At 46.7% G+C, this 20,827-nt stretch overlaps 5 protein-coding genes and 1 long non-coding RNA gene across 6 annotated transcripts; 3 read left to right on the forward strand and 3 right to left on the reverse strand.

Moving 5' to 3' along the window:
- Window positions 1-1,512: 1,512 nt before the first annotated feature.
- Window positions 1,513-2,145, reverse strand: LOC311321652 (histone H1-like; the record flags this gene model as incomplete). Its single annotated transcript, XM_084453653.1, has 1 exon — window positions 1,513-2,145. One exon carries the CDS (start codon window positions 2,143-2,145, stop codon window positions 1,513-1,515), a length of 633 nt encoding a protein of 210 aa, XP_084309779.1.
- Window positions 2,146-10,437: 8,292 nt separating this feature from the next.
- On the forward strand, window positions 10,438-10,815 carry LOC311321443 (histone H2B-like; the record flags this gene model as incomplete). The annotated part of the gene is made up of 1 exon (XM_084453424.1): window positions 10,438-10,815. One exon carries the CDS (start codon window positions 10,438-10,440, stop codon window positions 10,813-10,815), a length of 378 nt encoding a protein of 125 aa, XP_084309550.1.
- Window positions 10,816-11,643: 828 nt separating this feature from the next.
- On the forward strand, window positions 11,644-11,955 carry LOC311322153 (histone H4; the record flags this gene model as incomplete). Its single annotated transcript, XM_084454190.1, has 1 exon — window positions 11,644-11,955. One exon carries the CDS (start codon window positions 11,644-11,646, stop codon window positions 11,953-11,955), a length of 312 nt encoding a protein of 103 aa, XP_084310316.1.
- A 947-nt stretch (window positions 11,956-12,902) lies between these two features.
- Window positions 12,903-13,280, reverse strand: LOC311322150 (histone H2B-like; the record flags this gene model as incomplete). The annotated part of the gene is made up of 1 exon (XM_084454188.1): window positions 12,903-13,280. The coding sequence occupies one exon, from the start codon at window positions 13,278-13,280 to the stop codon at window positions 12,903-12,905; it is 378 nt and encodes a 125-aa protein (XP_084310314.1).
- A 1,943-nt stretch (window positions 13,281-15,223) lies between these two features.
- LOC311321653 (histone H1-like) lies at window positions 15,224-15,856 on the forward strand (the record flags this gene model as incomplete). The annotated part of the gene is made up of 1 exon (XM_084453654.1): window positions 15,224-15,856. One exon carries the CDS (start codon window positions 15,224-15,226, stop codon window positions 15,854-15,856), a length of 633 nt encoding a protein of 210 aa, XP_084309780.1.
- Window positions 15,857-18,583: 2,727 nt separating this feature from the next.
- Window positions 18,584-19,729, reverse strand: LOC311321723. The gene is made up of 3 exons (XR_014630905.1): window positions 19,708-19,729; window positions 19,046-19,142; window positions 18,584-18,789 (listed from the first exon to the last, which is right to left on the reverse strand). It is a non-coding gene; the product is annotated as an uncharacterized lncRNA (long non-coding RNA).
- Window positions 19,730-20,827: the final 1,098 nt, after the last annotated feature.

Here is a 20,827-nt window from a genome sequence, read left to right on the forward strand (position 1 = left end):
AAGGAACTTCTCATCAGAATCACTGTCACTTCCCTGTGCTACTGCATGCACTGGTTCCTTATTTTTCCCGGTTTTCCATTGAGACTTACATGCTGCTTTTATGTGACCTTTGCGTTTGCATCTGTGGCATGTCTCCTCTCTAAAACGGCAGTCATCAGACTTGTGTCCTTCTCTATTACACCTATTGCACCTTTCCGCCACACGAGGGCGCTGTCGGCCACGATCCAGTTTGTGGATTTGGGGTGTCGTCTCAGTCCCGTGCTCTCTGCTGCTCTGCAACTCTAAAGTGTCTCGGCTGGCTATCTCCATGCTCACCGCAATTTCCACTGCCTTCACAAAAGTTAAATCCGAGTCTGTTAATAAACGTTTCTGTATGTTGTCACGTCTCAAGCCACACACAAGCCTATCTCTGAGTGCATCATTCAAATTAGTCCCAAACTCACAATGTTCTGAGAGTCTCCTTAGCTCTGCGGCATAAGCATTCACACTCTCACCCTCTTTCTGATCCCGCTTGTGAAAACGGAAGCGCTCCGCGATGATGAGTGGTTTGGGAGCGAGATGGGCTTGTAATGTAGCCACCAACTCGGCGAACGTCTTGCTGGAAGGTTTTGCAGGGGCCGTCAAGTCACGTAGCAATCCGTATGTTTTTGGACCAATCAGACTAAGCAAGGCCGGCACTTTCTTGTTATCTGCGACCTCGTTGACAATGAAGTATTGCTCCAGGCGTTCTGTATAACTCGCCCAGCTTTCCTGTGCAACATCAAAGACATCAATTTTCCCGATGGTCGCCATCTTCCTTGCTAACGCTGGCGAGGCTTCTCTAGAACGATCGGTCCTCTGGTTACTCTGACCATCTGTAGAACTGTCACTCTCTGTACCTGACATGGGCCAGCTACTCTTCCTACACCGTGAGTAAGTATCTCGTCGCCATTTGTAGTGTCTTATATAGTTAAATAAGACGCAGAGATATCTTCATGGTTCTTTAATGAAGACCAAGACAACAACAGAACAACAGTTACGTAGACGTATTGTCACATGACTATTAGCCTACCAACGGCGGCTCTTAAAGGAGCCTGAACCATAATAGCGGCGATCAGCTCTGACCATCGACGCGCAGTCCTGATCCTTACGAACGCGCCCACGGCCTGCGCTGCTCCGCCGCTCTCTCACTACTCCTCTCATTTCAGGCGCCAAAAAGACAATGTTGAATAAACTACGCGTCGATCTGATCCCCGTGCACGCCAGTTGAACATGAATCAGATATGAGTTTTACCCTACAGTTGAAATTCATAGCCTCACATTACCAGTGCTGTGGAAGTGTATTATAATGAAACACCAGCGTGTGCAGCACGTTTTCAGTACCATTAGATTAAGTGCTTTATATCAGAATTATTACGGTTGTGTGCGCCCGCGTGAATTCGGTGGCCATACATGGAGATGCGCTTTTATGGAGTTGGTTGGGTGGCTCTTAAAAGAGCCTTTGTAACGGTAAATAGGACAGAAAGAAGACGTCTACTTCTTCTTGGGGGCTGCCTTCTTCGCCTTGGCAGCCCTGGGCTTGGCAGCTTTGGGCTTGACGGCCTTCTTGGGGCTCTTGGCTGGGGCTTTTTTGGGTGTCGCGGGCTTCTTGGCCTTTTTGGGGCTCTTTGCCACCTTCTTAGCTGCGGGCTTCTTGGCTTCCTTGGGAGATTTCTTGGCGGCTGCAGGCTTCTTAGTCACGACCTTTTTGGGCTTCTTGGCTGCAACGGGCTTCTTGGCTGCAACGGGCTTCTTGGCGGCTACCTTCTTGACCTTCGGGGCGGCGGGCTTCTTAGCTGGCTTCTTTGCCTTCGCCTCGGCTGCTTTGTTGATCTTGAAAGAACCGGAGGCGCCAGTTCCTTTGGTCTGTACCAAAGTGCCCTTGGTGACGAGGCTCTTGACGGCGATCTTGACGCGGGAGTTGTTCTTCTCCACGTCGTAGCCGCCGGCAGCCAGTGCCTTCTTGACCGCTGCCAGGGAGACACCGCTCCTCTCCTTGGAGGCGGAAACAGCCGTGACGATCAGCTCGGCGACGCTGGGTCCCACTTTCTTGGGCTTGGCTGCTGCCTTCTTCTTGGGTGCCTTGGCCGGAGCGGCGGCTGCGGGAGCTGGGGCGACTTCTGCCATGTCTATCTCGAGTTTGCTCTGCGGTATCACACACGTACTGTATGTCGGTCCTGCTGACTGTAAGTCCTCGACGCTGCGAGGGGTTGGCCTTAAACGCGCCATGAGAACCGTGTGGACTCAGCTCCACCACCGAGGAGCTCTCGGTTACCAAAATTATGTTCCTCTTGTGTTTTCTCCTGGTGTATAAAGGGCTAAAAATCAAAGTTGGAGTGGAGCACAAGTCCGAAAGCGAATGTGACAGCGAGCAGCCTATTTGTCGTTCGAAATAAAGTTGTTTGGGTGGCGGCGGCCTCGTCTGTTTATTCGCTACCGGGTAAAAACACCGCCGTTCATCTCTCGGATGGAGCCGTGCGCACTAGGTTTCCAGTGGCGTTTGACTCCTAAAGTGCATGCGATTATGGACAGAAATCGTTGCCCAGTGAGACAAGTTGTCTGGCAAGGGGCTAAAATGATTTAGGGTACACAGAAGCGGTGCCTATGTTTTTAAACGGGGTCTCTTTTGGGGTGCGTAAAGCACAGCGTTGAAACTGGGGCTGAGACCTGGTCCCTATCTTGCTGGTGTCTGCCCGTGTGTATAGGCTACCTTTCGCCCTCCCTGGGTGTTTCACATTGGATTCCCTGCAGAATGACTCCGCCTGGTCTTTTTGGACTGTCGCCTATTACACCCCTCGTCTGGGGCAATGTCCTCGTTTGGTTGGTAGCCTATGCAGTGAAGTGACCTGAGGCGCACCGGCTGCGTTACATAGGATTGCAAAAAGCGACAAGCAACCATCACAACACACACGCGTCGTTTTCTTTTTACTGAATTTGATGACCTTGCTATAAAAATTTCTGAATCGCATCTTGAGTGGCTAGGCTATTGTGCCATGAGAATTATAGAGAACGCAGGAGCCCAGTCGCCTAGCCGATCCTATCGCAGCCCATGTAGTGAAGATAGGCCTATAGCCTACATGGAAGTACATGTAGGCGCTTATTGTTTAGTGATATGAGCAATTAGCTATTTCTGGGCTGTGTGATTTGGGATTCTGAACGAGCCTACCTGATGAATAGGCGTGGTCGATGCAGAATGAAATCAATTTGGCTTAATTTCTAGAAATGTTTATCTCAAGCAAGATTGTGTTCTTGAGCACAGTATTTATGCCTACAGGGAATAACAAGATAAGTGACTAAGCGGGAACTGCTAAGAATCAATCTCCTATAGCCTACCATGTTAGACTATTGCTAACAACATGAGTAGAAACTCGAGAATCCAGAGGCGATCAACAGAAGGTGTTTGCTTCAACAAGAGCATACAGTCTCATACAGAGAATACAGTCTCAGTGAGTGTCCTGCAGGAGAGATGCCCTTCGCACATAGGCCTAACAGTTGTATAATATATCTGTTTCTATCAGTTGTCACAGGCTGCATCTATCAGTTGTCACAGGTGGCTTTTCAGATTGATGGTTCATCTTATTATAAGTTAGGGCAGTGCCTTCTGTCCAATACTGTTGATTCAGCTGTCTGGTGCCGATTTACACCTTATTGGGGCCACTTTCTGTGGGCCACGGTCATCCCTCCCATCCACTCTTCAAAGACTGTTCATTACAAACTTTAGTTTTAATATCCTTTGTTCAAGTCCTAGTGTGTATGCCTGTCATATGGTCCCTCAATTCCTAGTCCTTACGCACTAGGCTACCTTAGCACCCTAGTCTGGTGACCTTAGTCTGCCCTGCCGCTACTCTGTGACAGCCAAGGCCCAGCTTCTGATTTGCACACACAGGGCCTACTCTGCCAGTGTTGAATCATCCATCATTGAGATACACAGAGTGCATAGGCTATAGTTTATTTCTAAGGCATGTGAAGACTACTTAAACCTTCTAAATTCACCACTGTAGCCTATAGGCAGCTGCAAATAAATCGCTACACTCAGTCAAGCAGTTACAGCTATCTACGATGCAATAGTGAATGATGTCTACTGTGGAACAGTTTTGTTTTCTAGGCTTTGCAGCCAATTTTGAGATTTATGACTGTGAACAAGTCATTAAAAGAATATGGGGAACACGCCTGTCAGAACAACTGGCTGCTGATATCAGTGAGGAGTGATAACGGTGAGAGCGACAGTGTGCAGTGGAGCTCTTATGGAAATACCCCAAAATGCCCAATGCCAACATGGTGCCCTGGGCCAAATGCTGACAGGACTTTTAGGGGGGTGGAATTTCAGAGGAAACAAGGGAGGCCAAAAACAACCTGGCGAAGAACTGTGAGCTCGGAACTAAAAATGGCTACCTAACTTGGGACAAGACACAACATGCTGCACAGGACAGGTCCAGATGGAAGCAGAGAGTCACAGCATTATGTTCCTCATCCAACCAAAAGGATTAAAAGTAAGTTGAGTAAGGAATAACAATCCAACTGCAGACCGTGTCCTTTTGTTAGTGTGACCATATCTAGGCTACCTAGCAACCTGCTTTGGTGTCCTTGTGGACATATCAGGGTTTGTCGTTTGCCAGATTTTGAGAAAGCTGTCCTGTGATGTGTCATGCTAGGTTCAACACTGACCTGAGAATCAACTAGGCTAAGCGCTTCAAAATTCACAAAACTCATCTCCAATGATATATTTAAACTCAACAATGTATTTTAAATTCAACGGAGTCATTATTAAACACTGACTTTATTTTCTGCAAATGCCTTCATTTTGCTTACAAAGTCTTCACGCGCCACTCGCCCATTATATGCCAATGGTTGGGAGGTGCAAACAAATGTGGGTGGGAGGTGTAAACAAAATGCTTCAACAATGGATGACTATGGAGAAAATGTCCGTATGTGTGTGTCAAATAATTAATTTTCCCCATAGGGATTTTGGACTACACTCCACAATGGCGGCACTGCTACGTCCAATAAAGTGACGTCAGACCACACGCCCCACAGCAGGGAAAGTGGGCTGGGGGATGAGGGAGTTCCTGAGCATGCGCGGTCAATTTGGTTTGTTGGGGAAACGAGGACGTCAGAGTTCAACGCAGACAATGACGGGAGCCTTGCCTAAACATTTGCATACTCCCCCTATATATACCGGGTGACTACCCGCCGCTTTACTTTCGTTCCTGAGAAGCAAGGAGTCATCATCGTGAGAACTGTGACAGACGTATTACACAAACACGTCTCCATATTGTGAGCATCAGGAACGTGAAAAAAAGTTTTGACCGCAGCACCTCGCGGTGTCTGCGGTCCCCTCATACCAAATGCGTTTGAAGAACATTAAAACAAACACATTCTAAAAAACAAACAAGTTTGCTCCTGCAAAAACCATGGCCGACCAGGCCGGCCGGCACTGGGTAAGGCTGCGTTTTGTTGGGCAGGGTGAGCCTCCTACCCGAGACTCTGTTGGTCGCCGCTTATTTAGTACGACCTGGATTGAGGTAAGCGAGGTTTTCTCGTTTATCGAGCTTCCCTCCAGAAAAGACTTTGAACTAAGCTTTCACACAGATCGCTCTCTGCGGAAATTCTTGGGTTTGTTTGCAGATAGAGCAGACAGTCATTGCAAAGACTTTGAGGCACACTCCTCCGTCCCAGCTGACACCCTGTCCATTATTGTCAAGTTCTGGACCGCAAGGGTCGCTGACCATGACGTGGAGCACTACCTCCGCCGGTACTGTACCATCCTGCGGCCGGTGGAGAAACTTTTGGACAACCTTGGGCTGTGGTTTGGGGTGCGGCGCTACCGAGTCAAACTTAACCGTGACGGCGAGGGGCGGCTCACATCCCTGCCAAATTCCATCTCCCTCGGCCCATACAATGGCAAGATCACTCACCCGGGGCAGACCCAGCGGTGCTACATCTGTCAGTCAATTTCCCACCAAGCTAAAGATTGTCACGTGGTCAAGTGCTGGCGCTGTGGACAAGTCGGCCACAAGGGGAAGCAGTGTGACAACACCGAGGCCTGCACCCTGTGCCTAGGTGAAGGCCACAGCTATTTCACCTGCCCATCCTCATATAGTAACCGGGCCAGAGCAACAGGTGGGCAGCGCCCAGCTCCACCAACCTCAACATCTGAACAGGAGGTTTCATTACCAGCACCCACGACAAGTACAGCGGCAGAGCCAGAGACCTACCAGCATCCTCAGAGCCAGCAGCACAAGGCACCACCGGCAGCAGAGAGAGCAGCACCGCAGAACCCCCTACCCCCAGTGACTTCATCGGCTGCACCGGCAGAGACGGAGGATCCAGCTGTGGCACCAACACCATCGGCAGCAGCTCCAGAGACGGCAGCATCCACCGAAACGGCGGCGACGGCGGTGACAACGGCGACGAAGGTGGCACCAGCGACGGAGGCGGCATCGGCGAGGGAGGCGGCACTGTCGACGGCGTCAACAGCGGCGGAGGGCGGTACAGACGTGACGACAACCTCACCAGCGACACCACCAACAGCTGAGTCTGACTCTGAGTCAGACACATCAACCCAGCTCCCGGAAGACAACAGTGGCGTCGGGACGTGGGCATCACAGGACATCAGCCAGAACAGCTTGACCAGTTACCAGGTGGCAAGCATGGTACCCGACTCAGCCAGCCTGCGCGTCGATCTGGACGAAGCCCTAGCCATGCTGTGCGGGCGGACGGAAGGCGAGGAAGGCGCCTCTCTACAGGTGACACCAGAAAACTTCCCCAATCTAGTGGGCAAGAGAGGGAGATTGTCCCCTGAGGACACTAGAACCCAGGAAAGAAAGAGAACGAGAAATAAGAAAGACAAGAAGAAGAACAAAAATCATGAATGATGTGTAGACTTGCCTTTTATCTAGCTGCAACTATATACCTCATGAGCCTAAACATTGCTACCATCAATCTCAGAGGTATTTTATCGGCAAAGCCGAGGAGAGAGAAGCTAGCGGTCCTAAAAAACATCAAAGCGGATGTCATCTTTGTACAAGAGCTATGGCTAAAAACAACAGACGATGTTAGAGATGTAAAAGCACGTTGGTTGAATGGACACTCTGAATTCACCATCGGCACTGATAGAACAGATGGTATAGGAATCTTCTTTAACACAAAAGACGTTGAGATAATAAAGAAACGAGAGCTCATACCTGGTCGCCTTCTAGTCTTGGATTGTATCATGAAAAAGCAAAAACTCAGGTTGATCAATGTCTATACAAGTCAGAAGGACAAGGAAAAAGTACAACTATTTGATAGGGTCAAAGAGGTTTTGTGTGGACAACATGATATAATTCTGGCAGGAGTTTTCAATACCACTACTGAAATCAACGACCGTATCCCAGCGAGACCTTTCAAGCCTAGCCGAGCTAGCAGAACACTTCAAACCACATGTGAAATGTTCAAAATGAAAGATGTTTTTAGAGTTCTCCACCCAAATGCAACCGGTTTCACTCGTTTTGAAGCTAGGTACAAAACGAGGATAGACAGGGTTTATGTATCCGACAAGTTTAATGTACAAACGTATGGAACAGAGGCCTGGGTCAGCTCTGACCATTTGGCTGTACGGACCACGGTCAGCCTCCCAAGAGCAGGCCCCCGGCAGAACAGCTGGAAATTAAATGTGCACTGTCTGAAAAACACAGATGTGTTACAAAGTGTGAGAAATGAAATTAGAAGAGTGAAAGAATTAAGAGTTCTCACCGGCTCGGCTGTAGAGCTATGGGAGGAGATGAAGAGAAGCCTTAAAAGGCACCTTATACTTCAATGTAAACTTTTAAATGGAAATCGAAATAAGGAGTATAATGATTTAATGAAAACATATATAGATATTAAATGTATAAGGAAATGCCTTTTGACCGAGCATGATGAAAAGAAGCTTGAAGATGTTGAGACAAAGCTTGCAGTTTTTAATAATGAATATGTAAGTACAGTGAAAGTGCATGCAGGAGTAGAAGCAGATGACCCTTCAAACATTAATACGATCATACATAAATATAAGGAAAGAGTAGACCATAAATGTATCAAAGTACTTAGAAACAGAGATGGCAATATTGTTCATGATGATAAAGAAATCAGTCAAGTGATCATGGACAACTTCGAGGAAGTGTATGGGAATGTTAATGACAGCTCACAGGGTCCCGAGGATTTCCTATCGAAGGCCTCGCTGGCAGGTGTCTGTGAAACTGCAGGGCTGCTGGGTCCCATAACCAGAGAGGAGATCATGTCTGCCATCTTACTTCTGAGCAGAGGTAAATCACCAGGTCCTGACGGCCTCCCAAGTGAGTTCTACCAGGTTTTCTCCGGGGAGCTCGTAGAATTGTTGGCTTTTACCTTCAATGAAGGTATTGCTACAAACCACATGCACAGTAGTTTTTACCAGGGCATTATTTCTCTGATCTTTAAAAAGGGTGATGAAAGTGATTTTAATAACTGGAGACAGATAACCTTAACGAACATAGATTATAAAATCTTTGCTAAAATAATAATGTTAAGAATAAGTAGTGTCCTACAACGAATCATAGAGGAGGAACAGACATGTGCAATAAAAGGTCGTGTCATGTGGGACAACCTGAGTAAAATCAGAGAAATGATAATGGCAGACAGACCTACAGATCAGGGCTTCTTCATTGTCGGGTTTGACCAGAAGAGAGCTTTTGACCTCATAAACCGGGAGTATGTATGGTGTGTCTTAAAAAAATATGGGTTTCCCGAAGTATTTATTGATATGATTAGACTATTGTATGCGAAGTCGCAGGTGGCCGTCGAGGTTAATGGGAGTATTTCTGATTTTATTGAGCTAAAGAAAGGACTGAAACAAGGGTGTCCTCTGAGCGCAGCGCTCTATGTTATAGCCATCAGCCCACTTCTCAACAGAATAAAGAATGATAAAAGAATCAGAGGAGTTAAGCCGCATAGGACAAGAGAGAGGGTGGCTGCCTATGCCGACGACGTGACTGTCTTTATAAAAAATCAGAAGGAACTCGACATAGTGAGAGAACACTTTCATGAGTATGAGCAGGCTTCAGGAGCCAAGTTAAATGATAGCAAAACTGAGTGCATCTGGATAGGAGAGGAAAAGAAAAAACCTAACCTGCTCATAGATGTAAAAGAAGAAATGAAAATATTAGGAATTTTATTCAGCAATAAGGATGTCATACACAGAAATTGGCAGAGAAAAGAAAAAGAAATAGAAGAAGAGACTAACAAGTGGAGATTCAGGACAAGTACATACAACTCAAAAATACAGATTGTAAAGACCTTTATTATATCAAAACTACTTTTTTTAGCCAACATACTCCCACCACCTGCAACCACAATGCAAAAGATTAATAAAATGTGTGTTCGTTTTATATGGGGAAGCAACAGGGAAGTGGCAAAGAGAGCCCTGATGTATAAGAGCACGGCACATGGTGGTCTCGGTGCTGTAGATGTTGGCCTGAAGCTGAACATAGCTTATTGTAAAAACATAGCAAAAGGAATACAAAATAAAGCAACATGGATAGGGGAAAAAGACCAGTGGAAACGAACAAGACGTGGACCAACCGTACCTGGCCACAAGGTGTCATATGCAGTCTTCGTAGACAAGTACGCCGGTCTAAATATTGATTGGTGCTCTCAAACTAGCAAAAGCATATATCAACAGATAAGTGACCACCTCTATGGGGGGATGGCATTGTATAAAGATTTAACAGAAGACCAAAGTAAACAATTAATCAAATATTTAAACTGTGATGATATATCTGGAGTCATGCGTGACACTATGTGGCTGACGGTAAACGGCAAACTACCCGTCAGAGAGGTGCTGAACTACCTCCCCTCAGTCAGGACAGTGGAGTGCCCAATGCCAACCTGTAAAGAAATAGAAACAATAGAACACCTTATAATAGAATGTGATATAGCCAAATATGTATGGAAAAAAATGCATGATATAGGAGTCAAAGTGCCTTGTGAATGGAAAATGGTGTATGCCAATTTTGACAGCACCGACAACCATAAACTGTTTTATATATGTATCTGTATCACTGTTTTTAAACTATGGAAAACCCGGTGCAAAATGTCTATTGATGGCACCTTCATTGGCTCATGTATGGTTTTCAAACAGATCAAAACCGAACTCAAAAGGAGAAGGACCATTGATCTAAACAGGACACACCCGAGACTTAACTGGGCCACAATTGATCTGACCTGACTTGAATTGTTTATTGTTTTGTAATATTGTATTGAATTGTAGGCCTGTTATTCAACTGGCTATTGCACAATGGCACTTTGAATTTTTAATCTGATTATTGTTGTTAAACTGTCAAGTATTGTATTTTTTGTAATGTACTAAAATTATCAATAAAGCTCTTAAAAACGTCGTTCCTGAGAAGCAACGAGACCTAAAAAATGCCCGAACCGGCAGCTAAGTCCGCGCCCAAGAAGGGCTCTAAGAAAGCCGTCTCCAAGACCGCTGCCAAAGGCGGCAAGAAGCGCAGAAAGTCGAGGAAGGAGAACTACGCTATCTACGTGTACAAAGTCCTGAAGCAGGTCCACCCCGACACCGGCATTTCCTCCAAGGCCATGGGGATCATGAATTCCTTTGTGAACGACATCTTCGAGCGCATTGCCGGAGAGTCCTCTCGCCTGGCGCACTACAACAAGCGTTCAACCATCACCTCCAGGGAGATCCAGACCGCCGTGCGCCTGCTGCTCCCCGGTGAGCTGGCCAAGCACGCCGTGTCCGAGGGCACCAAGGCAGTGACCAAGTACACCAGCTCCAAGTAAAGGGGCGGCTTTTCACTCTCCAATCTACCCAAAGGCTCTTTTAAGAGCCACCCACATATTCTATAAAATAATGCAATTCCATGATGGTAGAGACTAGATTTTTATGTTTAATGTTCGTATACATTGTGTGCTCGGGATGCGTGCTGTAATTAATTGATCACCGAATGTGTAATTTGTTGACCATCTCTGGGGATCAATGCAGTTGTCTCTAAACCTGGGGCATTGCGTGCGTTTTCTTATTCTTCTAAGCCCCCGGTAACGTTAGAATAAACGGATCGCTGTAGGTCCGCTAGCCTTGTGTTATCTGGGTTTATCCCTTACCTTTGTCCAGAAACAGAAGTTGAACCAATTGCAGCAAAATAGTTAACATTACAGGAATCATCAGTGCAACTTCTTTAGCCACTGACCACTACCATTAATGGTTTATGCTGCTGCTAGTTATTGTGAGGTAACTGGCTATCCCACTCTTATTGTGCTGGATTAGTATTGGAACTGATGTGTCCAGGCGACAAGACCTATCTTCATTTATCAGACATTATTTCATGTCATTTCAATTCACAGCTATTTCAGTGGCATGACTAGCTTCCGTCCTACCCGTCCTTAACAGAAACAAGCCAGCCACGCACAGGCAGGCTGGGCCTGGCCTGGTTGAGGACGTGCTGCTTGAAGGGTTGGGCTGAGGTAGGAGGTTCTATCCAGTGGGGCTCCACCCAGGCAGAAAAATGCGCCCACTGTGTTCAATCACATCCGCATTCACGACATAATAAACACGCCACACTTCTGGGGTGCAGCAGTCAAGCTAATAACTTGATAGACGAAGTGTAAAAAATGTCAGGCCGTGGTAAAGGAGGAAAAGGACTGGGCAAGGGAGGCGCCAAACGCCATCGCAAGGTTCTTCGTGATAACATCCAGGGCATCACCAAGCCTGCGATCCGTCGTCTGGCTCGTCGTGGTGGCGTGAAGCGTATTTCTGGCCTGATCTACGAAGAAACCCGCGGTGTGCTGAAGGTATTCCTGGAGAACGTCATCCGTGATGCCGTGACCTACACCGAGCACGCCAAGAGAAAGACCGTCACCGCCATGGATGTGGTCTACGCTCTGAAGCGCCAGGGACGCACCCTGTACGGCTTCGGCGGATAAGCGTTTTCTGGATAATTTGTGGCATACCGACCCAACGGCTCTTTTAAGAGCCACCCACATCTACAACTAAAAGCCTCGTCTCTATGTCGAATGCTCAGGTCATGCATAATAGATGCTCATAGTGAATGTAGAATACATTTTATTTAAAAGCTCCAGATTAAGTATTGTAAGATATTCTAAGTGCTGTACACAATTGCAGCTCACGAGCGGTAGCGTTAATAAAATCAACCGAGTGCCGTTATTAACTGATTTATTGAATTACGTCAATTAAAGTAAGACCATCAGCTAGCGGAGTTTTCGCCGCTAGAAAAGACGTTTTCGCCGTTATTCCGATTGGAATTGTGTTACAATTAATTGTTGTAGCTTGTAGTCCGCAGGGCAAGTAGGCTAGCCTAGGTCTCCCACTCAAATCGTCCCGGACGGCTTGGAAGTCCAGTTTCTATTGTGAAATATTTGTTTTCGCGTCGAGTGTGGCTGCGAGGCAATGCAAGAATAGCTGCTCCCCCCAAAACTGCTGGCATTGTTTTCCTGTAGAAGAGGGTTGAATCCCACTCAACTGTCACCCACCGTAATGGGCTACTAATAGTCTAGAATCAGTCTACATGGTCATATTTCGTGAGCGGCTACCGACGGGGATAACTCACTATCAATCCTAAATATCCTCGCTGTCGACCAAGCCTGCGATCCGTTTATTCTAACGTTACCGGGGGGCTTAGAAGAATAAGAAAACGCGCGCAATGCCCCAGGCTTAGAGACAACTGCATTGATCCCCAGAGATGGTCAACAAATTACACATTCGGGGATCAATTACAGCACGCATCCCGAGCACACAATGTATATGAACATTAAACAAAAATCTACCACCATGGAATTGCATTATTTTATAGAATATGTGGGTGGCTCTTAAAAGAGCCTTTGGGTAGATTGGAGCGTGAAAAGCCGCCTCTTTACTTGGAGCTGGTGTACTTGGTCACTGCCTTGGTGCCCTCGGACACGGCGTGCTTGGCCAGCTCACCGGGGAGCAGCAGGCGCACGGCGGTCTGGATCTCCCTGGAGGTGATGGTTCTACGCTTGTTGTAGTGCGCCAGGCGAGATGACTCTCCGGCAATGCGCTCGAAGATGTCGTTCACAAAGGAATTCATGATCCCCATGGCCTTGGAGGAAATGCCGGTGTCGGGGTGGACCTGCTTCAGGACTTTGTACACGTAGATAGCGTAGCTCTCCTTTCTCGACTTTCTGCGCTTCTTGCCGCCTTTGGCAGCGGTCTTGGAGACGGCTTTCTTAGAGCCCTTCTTGGGCGCGGACTTCGCAGCAGGTTCAGGCATCTCGATTCTTCGTTGCTTCACAGGAACAAATGTAAGATGCCGCTGGTATTCACCCACTATATATGGAGGGGTATGCAAATATTTAGGCAAGGCTCCCTCTAATATCTGCGTTGAGCTCGACGCCCTCGTTTCACCTGTGACCCAAATCAATTGCACATGCCGGGACCCCCCCTCCGTCTGCCTTTTTTTTTTTGTAGCCTATCCATACAAACTAAGTTAGTCAACCCCCCCCCCCCCCCCCCCAAAAAAAAAAAAAATAGTGGGAGGGACAATCTTGCTTCATGAATCTGAGATGTACAAGTACAGTAATGAAACACAGAGATTTATTATTATTATTATTCATGATAATAGTAACAATAATAATGAATATTTTGTGTGTGCGTAAGCAAGCGGTAGCTCTAATCCAACGATGCTACAGCAGCATCTGTCACCAAGCTAGCACGACACACATCAAAAGACAGCTTTCTCAAAAGGTGAACAGAATTGGACAGATTGGTTCCCTGCACACGCCCACTGCTCCTGGCAGCCCTTGGAGGAAGGATAGCATAGGATGGGTCAAAGGCAGAACATTTCACCAAGCGACCTGTGCGTGCGTGTGTGTGTGTGTGCGTGCGTGTGCGTAGTTTAGTAAAGAACAGCACAGAAGGAGTTTTGATCAATTGATCACTCATCAATAAGCACTTTCCGTGTGAAGTGTAAGGTGTAGCCTAAATCTTCAGTAGGAGCCTACCTATAGCCTAAGCTAGGCTTCTTCAAATTGTTAAGCTTTGTGTAATTCTCATGGCACATTCAATTACACGATGAAGATATGTATATAGTCAGGTCATCAAATTAAGTAAAAAGAAAAAGAGTGTGTTGTGATTATGGGCTATGTTTCACCTTTCTGCCTTTGCAACCAATGTGCTTTTAGGCGATTTCATCTGGTTTGATTTGTAGGCTACTAAGAAAGGAGGTTATTGAATGAGAACAAGCTGTGGTACAATCTAAATGACGAAACCCTAGGGAGCTAGCGTGCAGGTCACTGCCTCAACAACAATGCACGGTCTCCAGGCAGCAATAGAAATCAGAAGTCGGGCTAACCCTAACCCTCAACCCATGTACAATGAGTCTAACTCATCGCTCCTCAAAGGGAACTACGACATAGGTGTGCTCAGAGACTCCTCCTAAACCAACCCAGGTGAGACGCAGCCGGTGCGCCTCAGGTCACTTTACTGCATAGCCATACCAACCAAACGACGACATTGCGCCAGACGAGGGACGTAGACTATAGTAGTAGTAGTAGCCTAGTCTAAAAAGACCAGAGGGAGTCATTCTGCAGGGAATCCAAATGAGAGTCACCCTCTGAGAAAGGTAGCATACACACACGGACAGACACCACTTTTATAGGGACCAGGTCTCCGCCCCAGTTTCAACGCTGTGCTTTACGCACCCCAAAAGAGACCCCGTTTAAAAACATCGGCACCACTTCTGTGTACCCTAAATCATTTTAGCCCCTTGCCAGACAACTTGTCTCACTGGGCAACGATTTCTGTCCATAATCGCATGCACTTTTAGACATTTTAGGAGTCAAATGCCACTGGAAACCTAGTGCGCACGGCTCCATCCGAGAGATCAACGGCGGTGTTTTTACCCGGTCGCGAATAAACAGACGAGGCCGCCGCCTCCCAAACAACTTTATTTCGAACGACAAATAGGCTGCTCGCTGTCACATTCGCTTTCGGACTTGTGCTCCACTCCAACTTTGATTTTAAGCCCTTTATACACCAGGAGAAAACACAGGAGGAACATCATTTTGGTAACCGAGAGCTCCTCGGTGGTGGAGCTGAGTCCACACGGTTCTCATGGCGCGTTTAAGGCCAACCCCTCGCAGCGTCGAGGACTCACAGTCAGCAGGACCGACATACAGTACGTGTGTGATACCGCAGAGCAAACTCGAGATAGACATGGCAGAAGTCGCCCCAGCTCCCGCAGCCGCCGCTACGGCCAAGGCACCCAAGAAGAAGGCAGCAGCCAAGCCCAAGAAAGTGGGACCCAGCGTCGCCGAGCTGATCGTCACGGCTGTTTCTGCCTCCAAGGAGAGGAGCGGTGTCTCCCTGGCAGCGGTCAAGAAGGCACTGGCTGCCGGCGGCTACGACGTGGAGAAGAACAACTCCCGCGTCAAGATCGCCGTCAAGAGCCTCGTCACCAAGGGCACTTTGGTACAGACCAAAGGAACTGGCGCCTCTGGATCTTTCAAGATCAACAAAGCAGCCGAGGCGAAGGCAAAGAAGCCAGCTACGAAGCCCGCCGCCCTGAAGGTCAAGAAGGTAGCCGCCAAGAAGCCCGTTGCAGCCAAGAAGCCCGTTGCAGCCAAGAAGCCCAAAAAGGCCGTGGCTAAGAAGCCTGCAGCCGCCAAGAAATCTCCCAAGAAAGTCAAGAAGCCCGCAGCTAAGAAGGTGGCAAAGAGCCCCAAAAAGTCCACGAAGCCCGCGACACCCAAAAAAGCCCCAGCCAAGAGCCCCAAGAAGGCCGTCAAGCCCAAAGCTGCCAAGCCCAAGGCTGCCAAGGCGAAGAAGGCAGCCCCCAAGAAGAAGTAAACGTCTTTTTTCTGTCCTCTTTACCGTTACAAAGGCTCTTTTAAGAGCCACCCACCCATCCATAAAAGCGCATCTCCATGTATGGCCACCGGATTCACGCGGGCGCACATCCAACAGTAATAATTACGATATAAAGCACTTAATCTAATGGTACTGAAAACGTGCTGTACACGGCACACGCTGGTTTCATTATAATACACTTCCACAGCACTGGTAATGGGAGGCTATGAATTTCAACTGTAGGGTAAAACTCATTATCTGATGCATGTTCATGGTCAACTGCGCAGGTACTCATCCAGGCCCTGGTCATCTCCCGCCTGGACTACTGCAACTCCCTCCTCGCGGGGGCACCGGCGTCAGCTATTAAACCTCTGGAACTATGGAACGCCAAATGGGTCATAATTCGCCTTGATTTTTCGCCGTCACCAGGCGTGTTTTCGTTGAAAAACGCCGTATTGGACGGCGCAAATCCTCGCAATGCGCCGTTTAATAAGCGCCTGGCGCCGCCAGGCGTCGGTTATGGTTAAATACGCCTGTCGCCGTCAGGCGTTTATTAAACGCCGCCAGGCGTCTCATAAGCAAATTTTTGAAAGGTACCGCCCACTGGCCTCTACGGTGACTCAGGTAGTACAATTTATCTCTTTCCTCCAGGCTTGTGATGTCTCTGTTCCAATCAGGCCATTATGGTCGTGAGTGTCATGTGACGATATGCTACTGTACACGTATTGACCAAGAAAGATGGCACGAAATAACTTTCTGCTTCACTGCAAAAGAACATTAAACGACTGCACACGTCTTCTACTTTCGGACAATATCCAAGCTGACAAAATCACTGTTTATGAATTTGCATACATAAATCTAGGTACGTTGGTCAACTGATAGTAGTGGCTAGTTAGTATTATGACTATGACAGAATAGTTATGGCATTATTCATGTTTTTTTAATTACTGTATGGGGGACATTTTAATAACCATTTATGTAAGATTTTGGGGACCTATTTCGATCGACCAATAGGCCTATATCAAATAATGTTCCCACTACAAAGTAGGCTAATTGTATTTCACCATTAGGCTAGGCTACTGTAAGAATATGGGGAGCATATATTTTACTCTAGACTCAAGATATGTTTATTGGCTGTCTATTAAGACTTCAGGGGTAGCATCTATCGGCCAATATCCTCTAACACTTTTTACCATCGATCTGATCGAGTAGAAGTACACTGATTACATGTTAAATGCAATTATAAGTCGTTTTGGATAAAAACATCTGCTAGATGATTGTAATGTAATATAATAAAAACAGCAAGGTCATTCCATTACTGATCTATAGCATGTTCTTAAATGTCAGCAGTACTTTTACAGCTCCTTTTGTGAGCAATACTCTCCATGGGCATTTCAAGTAATGGTCCTCTATATTGTCTTTAGTAAGCATACTTTTGTCTGTGATTTCAGAAAAGGAATCATATCCTCTAACACTGTTACAGTGTTAGTCTTCGCATCGGGTGCTTCAGCAGTACCGCGTCTGTGCTTCCCAGTGGAACCACACCTGGAGTTCCTGCATGTTCAGGGGGCGGAGCTAAAGCGCATCTTCCCAGATTCCAACACCTGTATTATAACAGAGACTGCCTATCCACACCTCGTTTGAAGTGTGGAGAGAGTACATGGAGAGTGGCATCTTACAATCTCCTCTCTTTGGCACAACACAGTTTGCCTTTTCTACTCTTCTTTTACCTTCCAGCCTTCCTCCTCCTGGGCAGGGCTCTATTAGTGTGTAAACATGTTAAAGCTGAGGCGTAGGTTATGTGTAATGTACCTGACCACAAGTTATGATGAACTGAGCTATGTAATGCTTAAAAAAATACTACTAACAAGGTTTGTGTGTTCAAGTTGAGGTGAGGTTTATTTTATCAATTAATCTCAATAAAGCAGTGTCAAAGATTTGAACAATTTTGGGGGATTTAATCAGAAAAGGTCCTCCTGCAATCTCCCTCCAGGTAGAACTTGGTGGCGGACTGGATAAGGTTATCTCTTTCCTCCAGGCTGGCGATGTCTCTGGTCCAATCTGGCCATTAGCACCCACCAGATCTCTTGACTCTATCATATCGTAGTAAATTAAACCATTAAGATGTTACAAGAAATCAGTCTCAGATCAACAGCTGTATTTATGGAATTACTGCTAGTACACAAAGTACTAAGTAACATATTATAAAAAAACAGTGAATAATTTTTCTAAAATATAGCATAAAACATAGCATAAAATATAGCTCTTCCTTGATGTGGACCACCTTGTCCCAGGCCCACTCCAGGACACAGCGCAGGGTCACTACACCCTGCCTGATCTAGAGGCATACACACACACACAACACATACAGAGCTCATTTTAGTGACAGTGACTGGTTGGCGGTGTGTCGGTGGTTTGTTTGCAGCCTCACCGTCAATAGTTTACGTAAGAAATAACACACGAGAGGGAGTGTGTGGTTATTGGCACGGCAGTGCTGCGGTCAGAAGCCCTCAAATGTGTTATTGCTTTTATGCAACAGCACTGCAGTCGTTACATTTTTTTTGTTGAAAAAGATGGGTTTATAGTGTTTGACCATGCAGAGCTCTAAAAGTGATGACAAGTACCTTAAACTGGGTCCTAAAACTGATGGGGAGCCAGTGTAAGGAGTTCAGGATTAGAGTAATGTGACAGGACGTTCTGGACCTAGTCAGTAGCCTTGCAGCAGGGTTTTGGACCATTTATGTGTGTGGAGGGGCATATATGTGCACATGTGTGTGTGAGAGTGTGCACAAAGTTGTATGTGGTGGGGCAGTATAACTGTTCAGGTGTGCAGGGCAGGTGTAGGCCAGTCCTCTGCTCAGGGTGCAGTCAGGGGGCCATCATCTCCACCACGCCGTCCAGGGACTCACCCGCTCTGGAATAAATCTCCCGCTCTGGAACATACAAGAAACACACACACACACACACACCACAATGGATACATCTAAGGATAAATCTGAGACTGTCTTCAGACATCCTTGACAGTTTACTTTAATTTGTGTACTGCTATTATGCACTGGCTGTACATGTTTTTTATTCTCCAATAAAGTCTATTAATCAGTCAAACAACGCTGGCCTTCACTACTAGCCCTGTAGAGTAGCAGAGCAGTTATATACAGGAGATAGAACTGGTCCGTCCGTTTCAAATACCTGAGAGCCAGGCATCTGGGCGTGGTACCAGCGGTTGATGTCAAAGACCCCAATGTAGGTGGAGGGTTTTCTCTGGCCATAGGCCTTCACCTGCCAGCTGCAACACCCAATAAAAAACAACCAATAAACAAAATACCACAACATCTGATAAACAACCCCCTTCAACGCTCTAACTTCCTCCCTTTCCCTCATAATAGGCATCACAGCGTATTTTTAGACTGAGACAATATATTGCATTGTATGTTTTGCTTTCTGAAGTCTCTGCAAATAATGAGGTGGTGATGATTAATTGCAAACTACCAAGAGACACAGAAGCACCAACTGTAACTTAACTTTAATGTGTTTGTAATTGTTAAATGTAGACTATTGCTAGCTAATGGCAATCTGCCAGTAGGTTAAGTTTAGGCAAACATTGTATTAGCTATAGGCCTACTGTCTGTAGCCATCATTAGCTGACTAGTGTTCTAAATCTGTAGCTAGCTAGCTGGCAATCAAAGCTGTCTTTGCTAAATGCTTTTATTGAATCTATTTTCTATTAATTATTTTATCTTTTTTTTATTAAATGCTTTCGGTACTTAATGAGTAAAATAGTTCAAAGCTGGTGTAATATAATAGCTAGATAACACTGTAATATGTTATTAAAAGTAGCCTAGTGCACTTACCGTGTTCTGAAGTGGACCCTCATTCGGACAATTGTACTACCTGAGTCACCGTAGAGGCCAGTGGGCGGTACCTTTCAAAAATTTGCTTATGAGACGCCTGGCGGCGTTTAATAAACGCCTGACGGCGACAGGCGTATTTAACCATAACCGACGCCTGGCGGCGCCAGGCGCTTATTAAACGGCGCATTGCGAGGATTTGCGCCGTCCAATACGGCGTTTTTCAACGAAAACACGCCTGGTGACGGCGAAAAATCAAGGCGAATTATGACCCATTTGGCGTTCCATATGGAACTTGTCCAGAAAGCTGCTGCTCGCCTGGTGTTCAACCACCCCAAGTTCTCCCATACAACTTCCCTCCTCCGTTCCCTACACTGGCTCCCTGTAGCGGCTCGCATCCAGTTTAAAACTCTGGCGCTAACCTACAGGGCAATGACAGGAACAGCCCCCTAATGTAACTGGCGTGCACGGGGATCAGATCGACGCGTAGTTTATTCAACATTGTCTTTTTGGCGCCTGAAATGAGAGGAGTAGTGAGAGAGCGGCGGACCAGCGCAGGCCGTGGGCGCGTTCGTAAGGATCAGGACTGCGCAATCGATGATCAGAGCTGATCGCCGCCATGCTGTGACCCTTTGCATTGTGGCCAAATTCCGTCCCGACTCGCTCCAACATGATACGTACTTTGTTGGGTTATACATTATTGAAATTAAAAATTATTTTAATTAGTAAAAAGTTATTTTGAGAAACGTCCATAGACATGCATGCATTCTCTCTGGGGGCCCTCTGATCTGACCCACATCTGTAATGTAAGTGACCTGAGGTGAAGAAGGCATAAGCAGACTTGTGCCATGTGACACTAGGCTAATTTCGCCTGTATCGCAGAAGGTTGGAGTTTAAACTCAAACAGGACCAGTGTCTGACCGTTTAGCTCCTGGTGTGGACATGCAATCGGGATATTTAGCAGACAATTTTATCTAAAGCGACGTACAATGTTTTGAGTTGGGGTTAAGTGGCACAGCGGTAGGTACGAAATTGTTTTATTTGTTGGTCTTTACAGGTCAAACAGAATCATGGTATTTTGATGGTGTGCATGACACCAGGGAAAGGAGGGAGTAGGTTAATA

The sequence above is a fragment of the Borostomias antarcticus genome (genome assembly GCF_949987555.1).
Source record: "Borostomias antarcticus genome assembly, chromosome: 19".
Classification (NCBI taxonomy): domain Eukaryota; kingdom Metazoa; phylum Chordata; class Actinopteri; order Stomiiformes; family Stomiidae; genus Borostomias; species Borostomias antarcticus.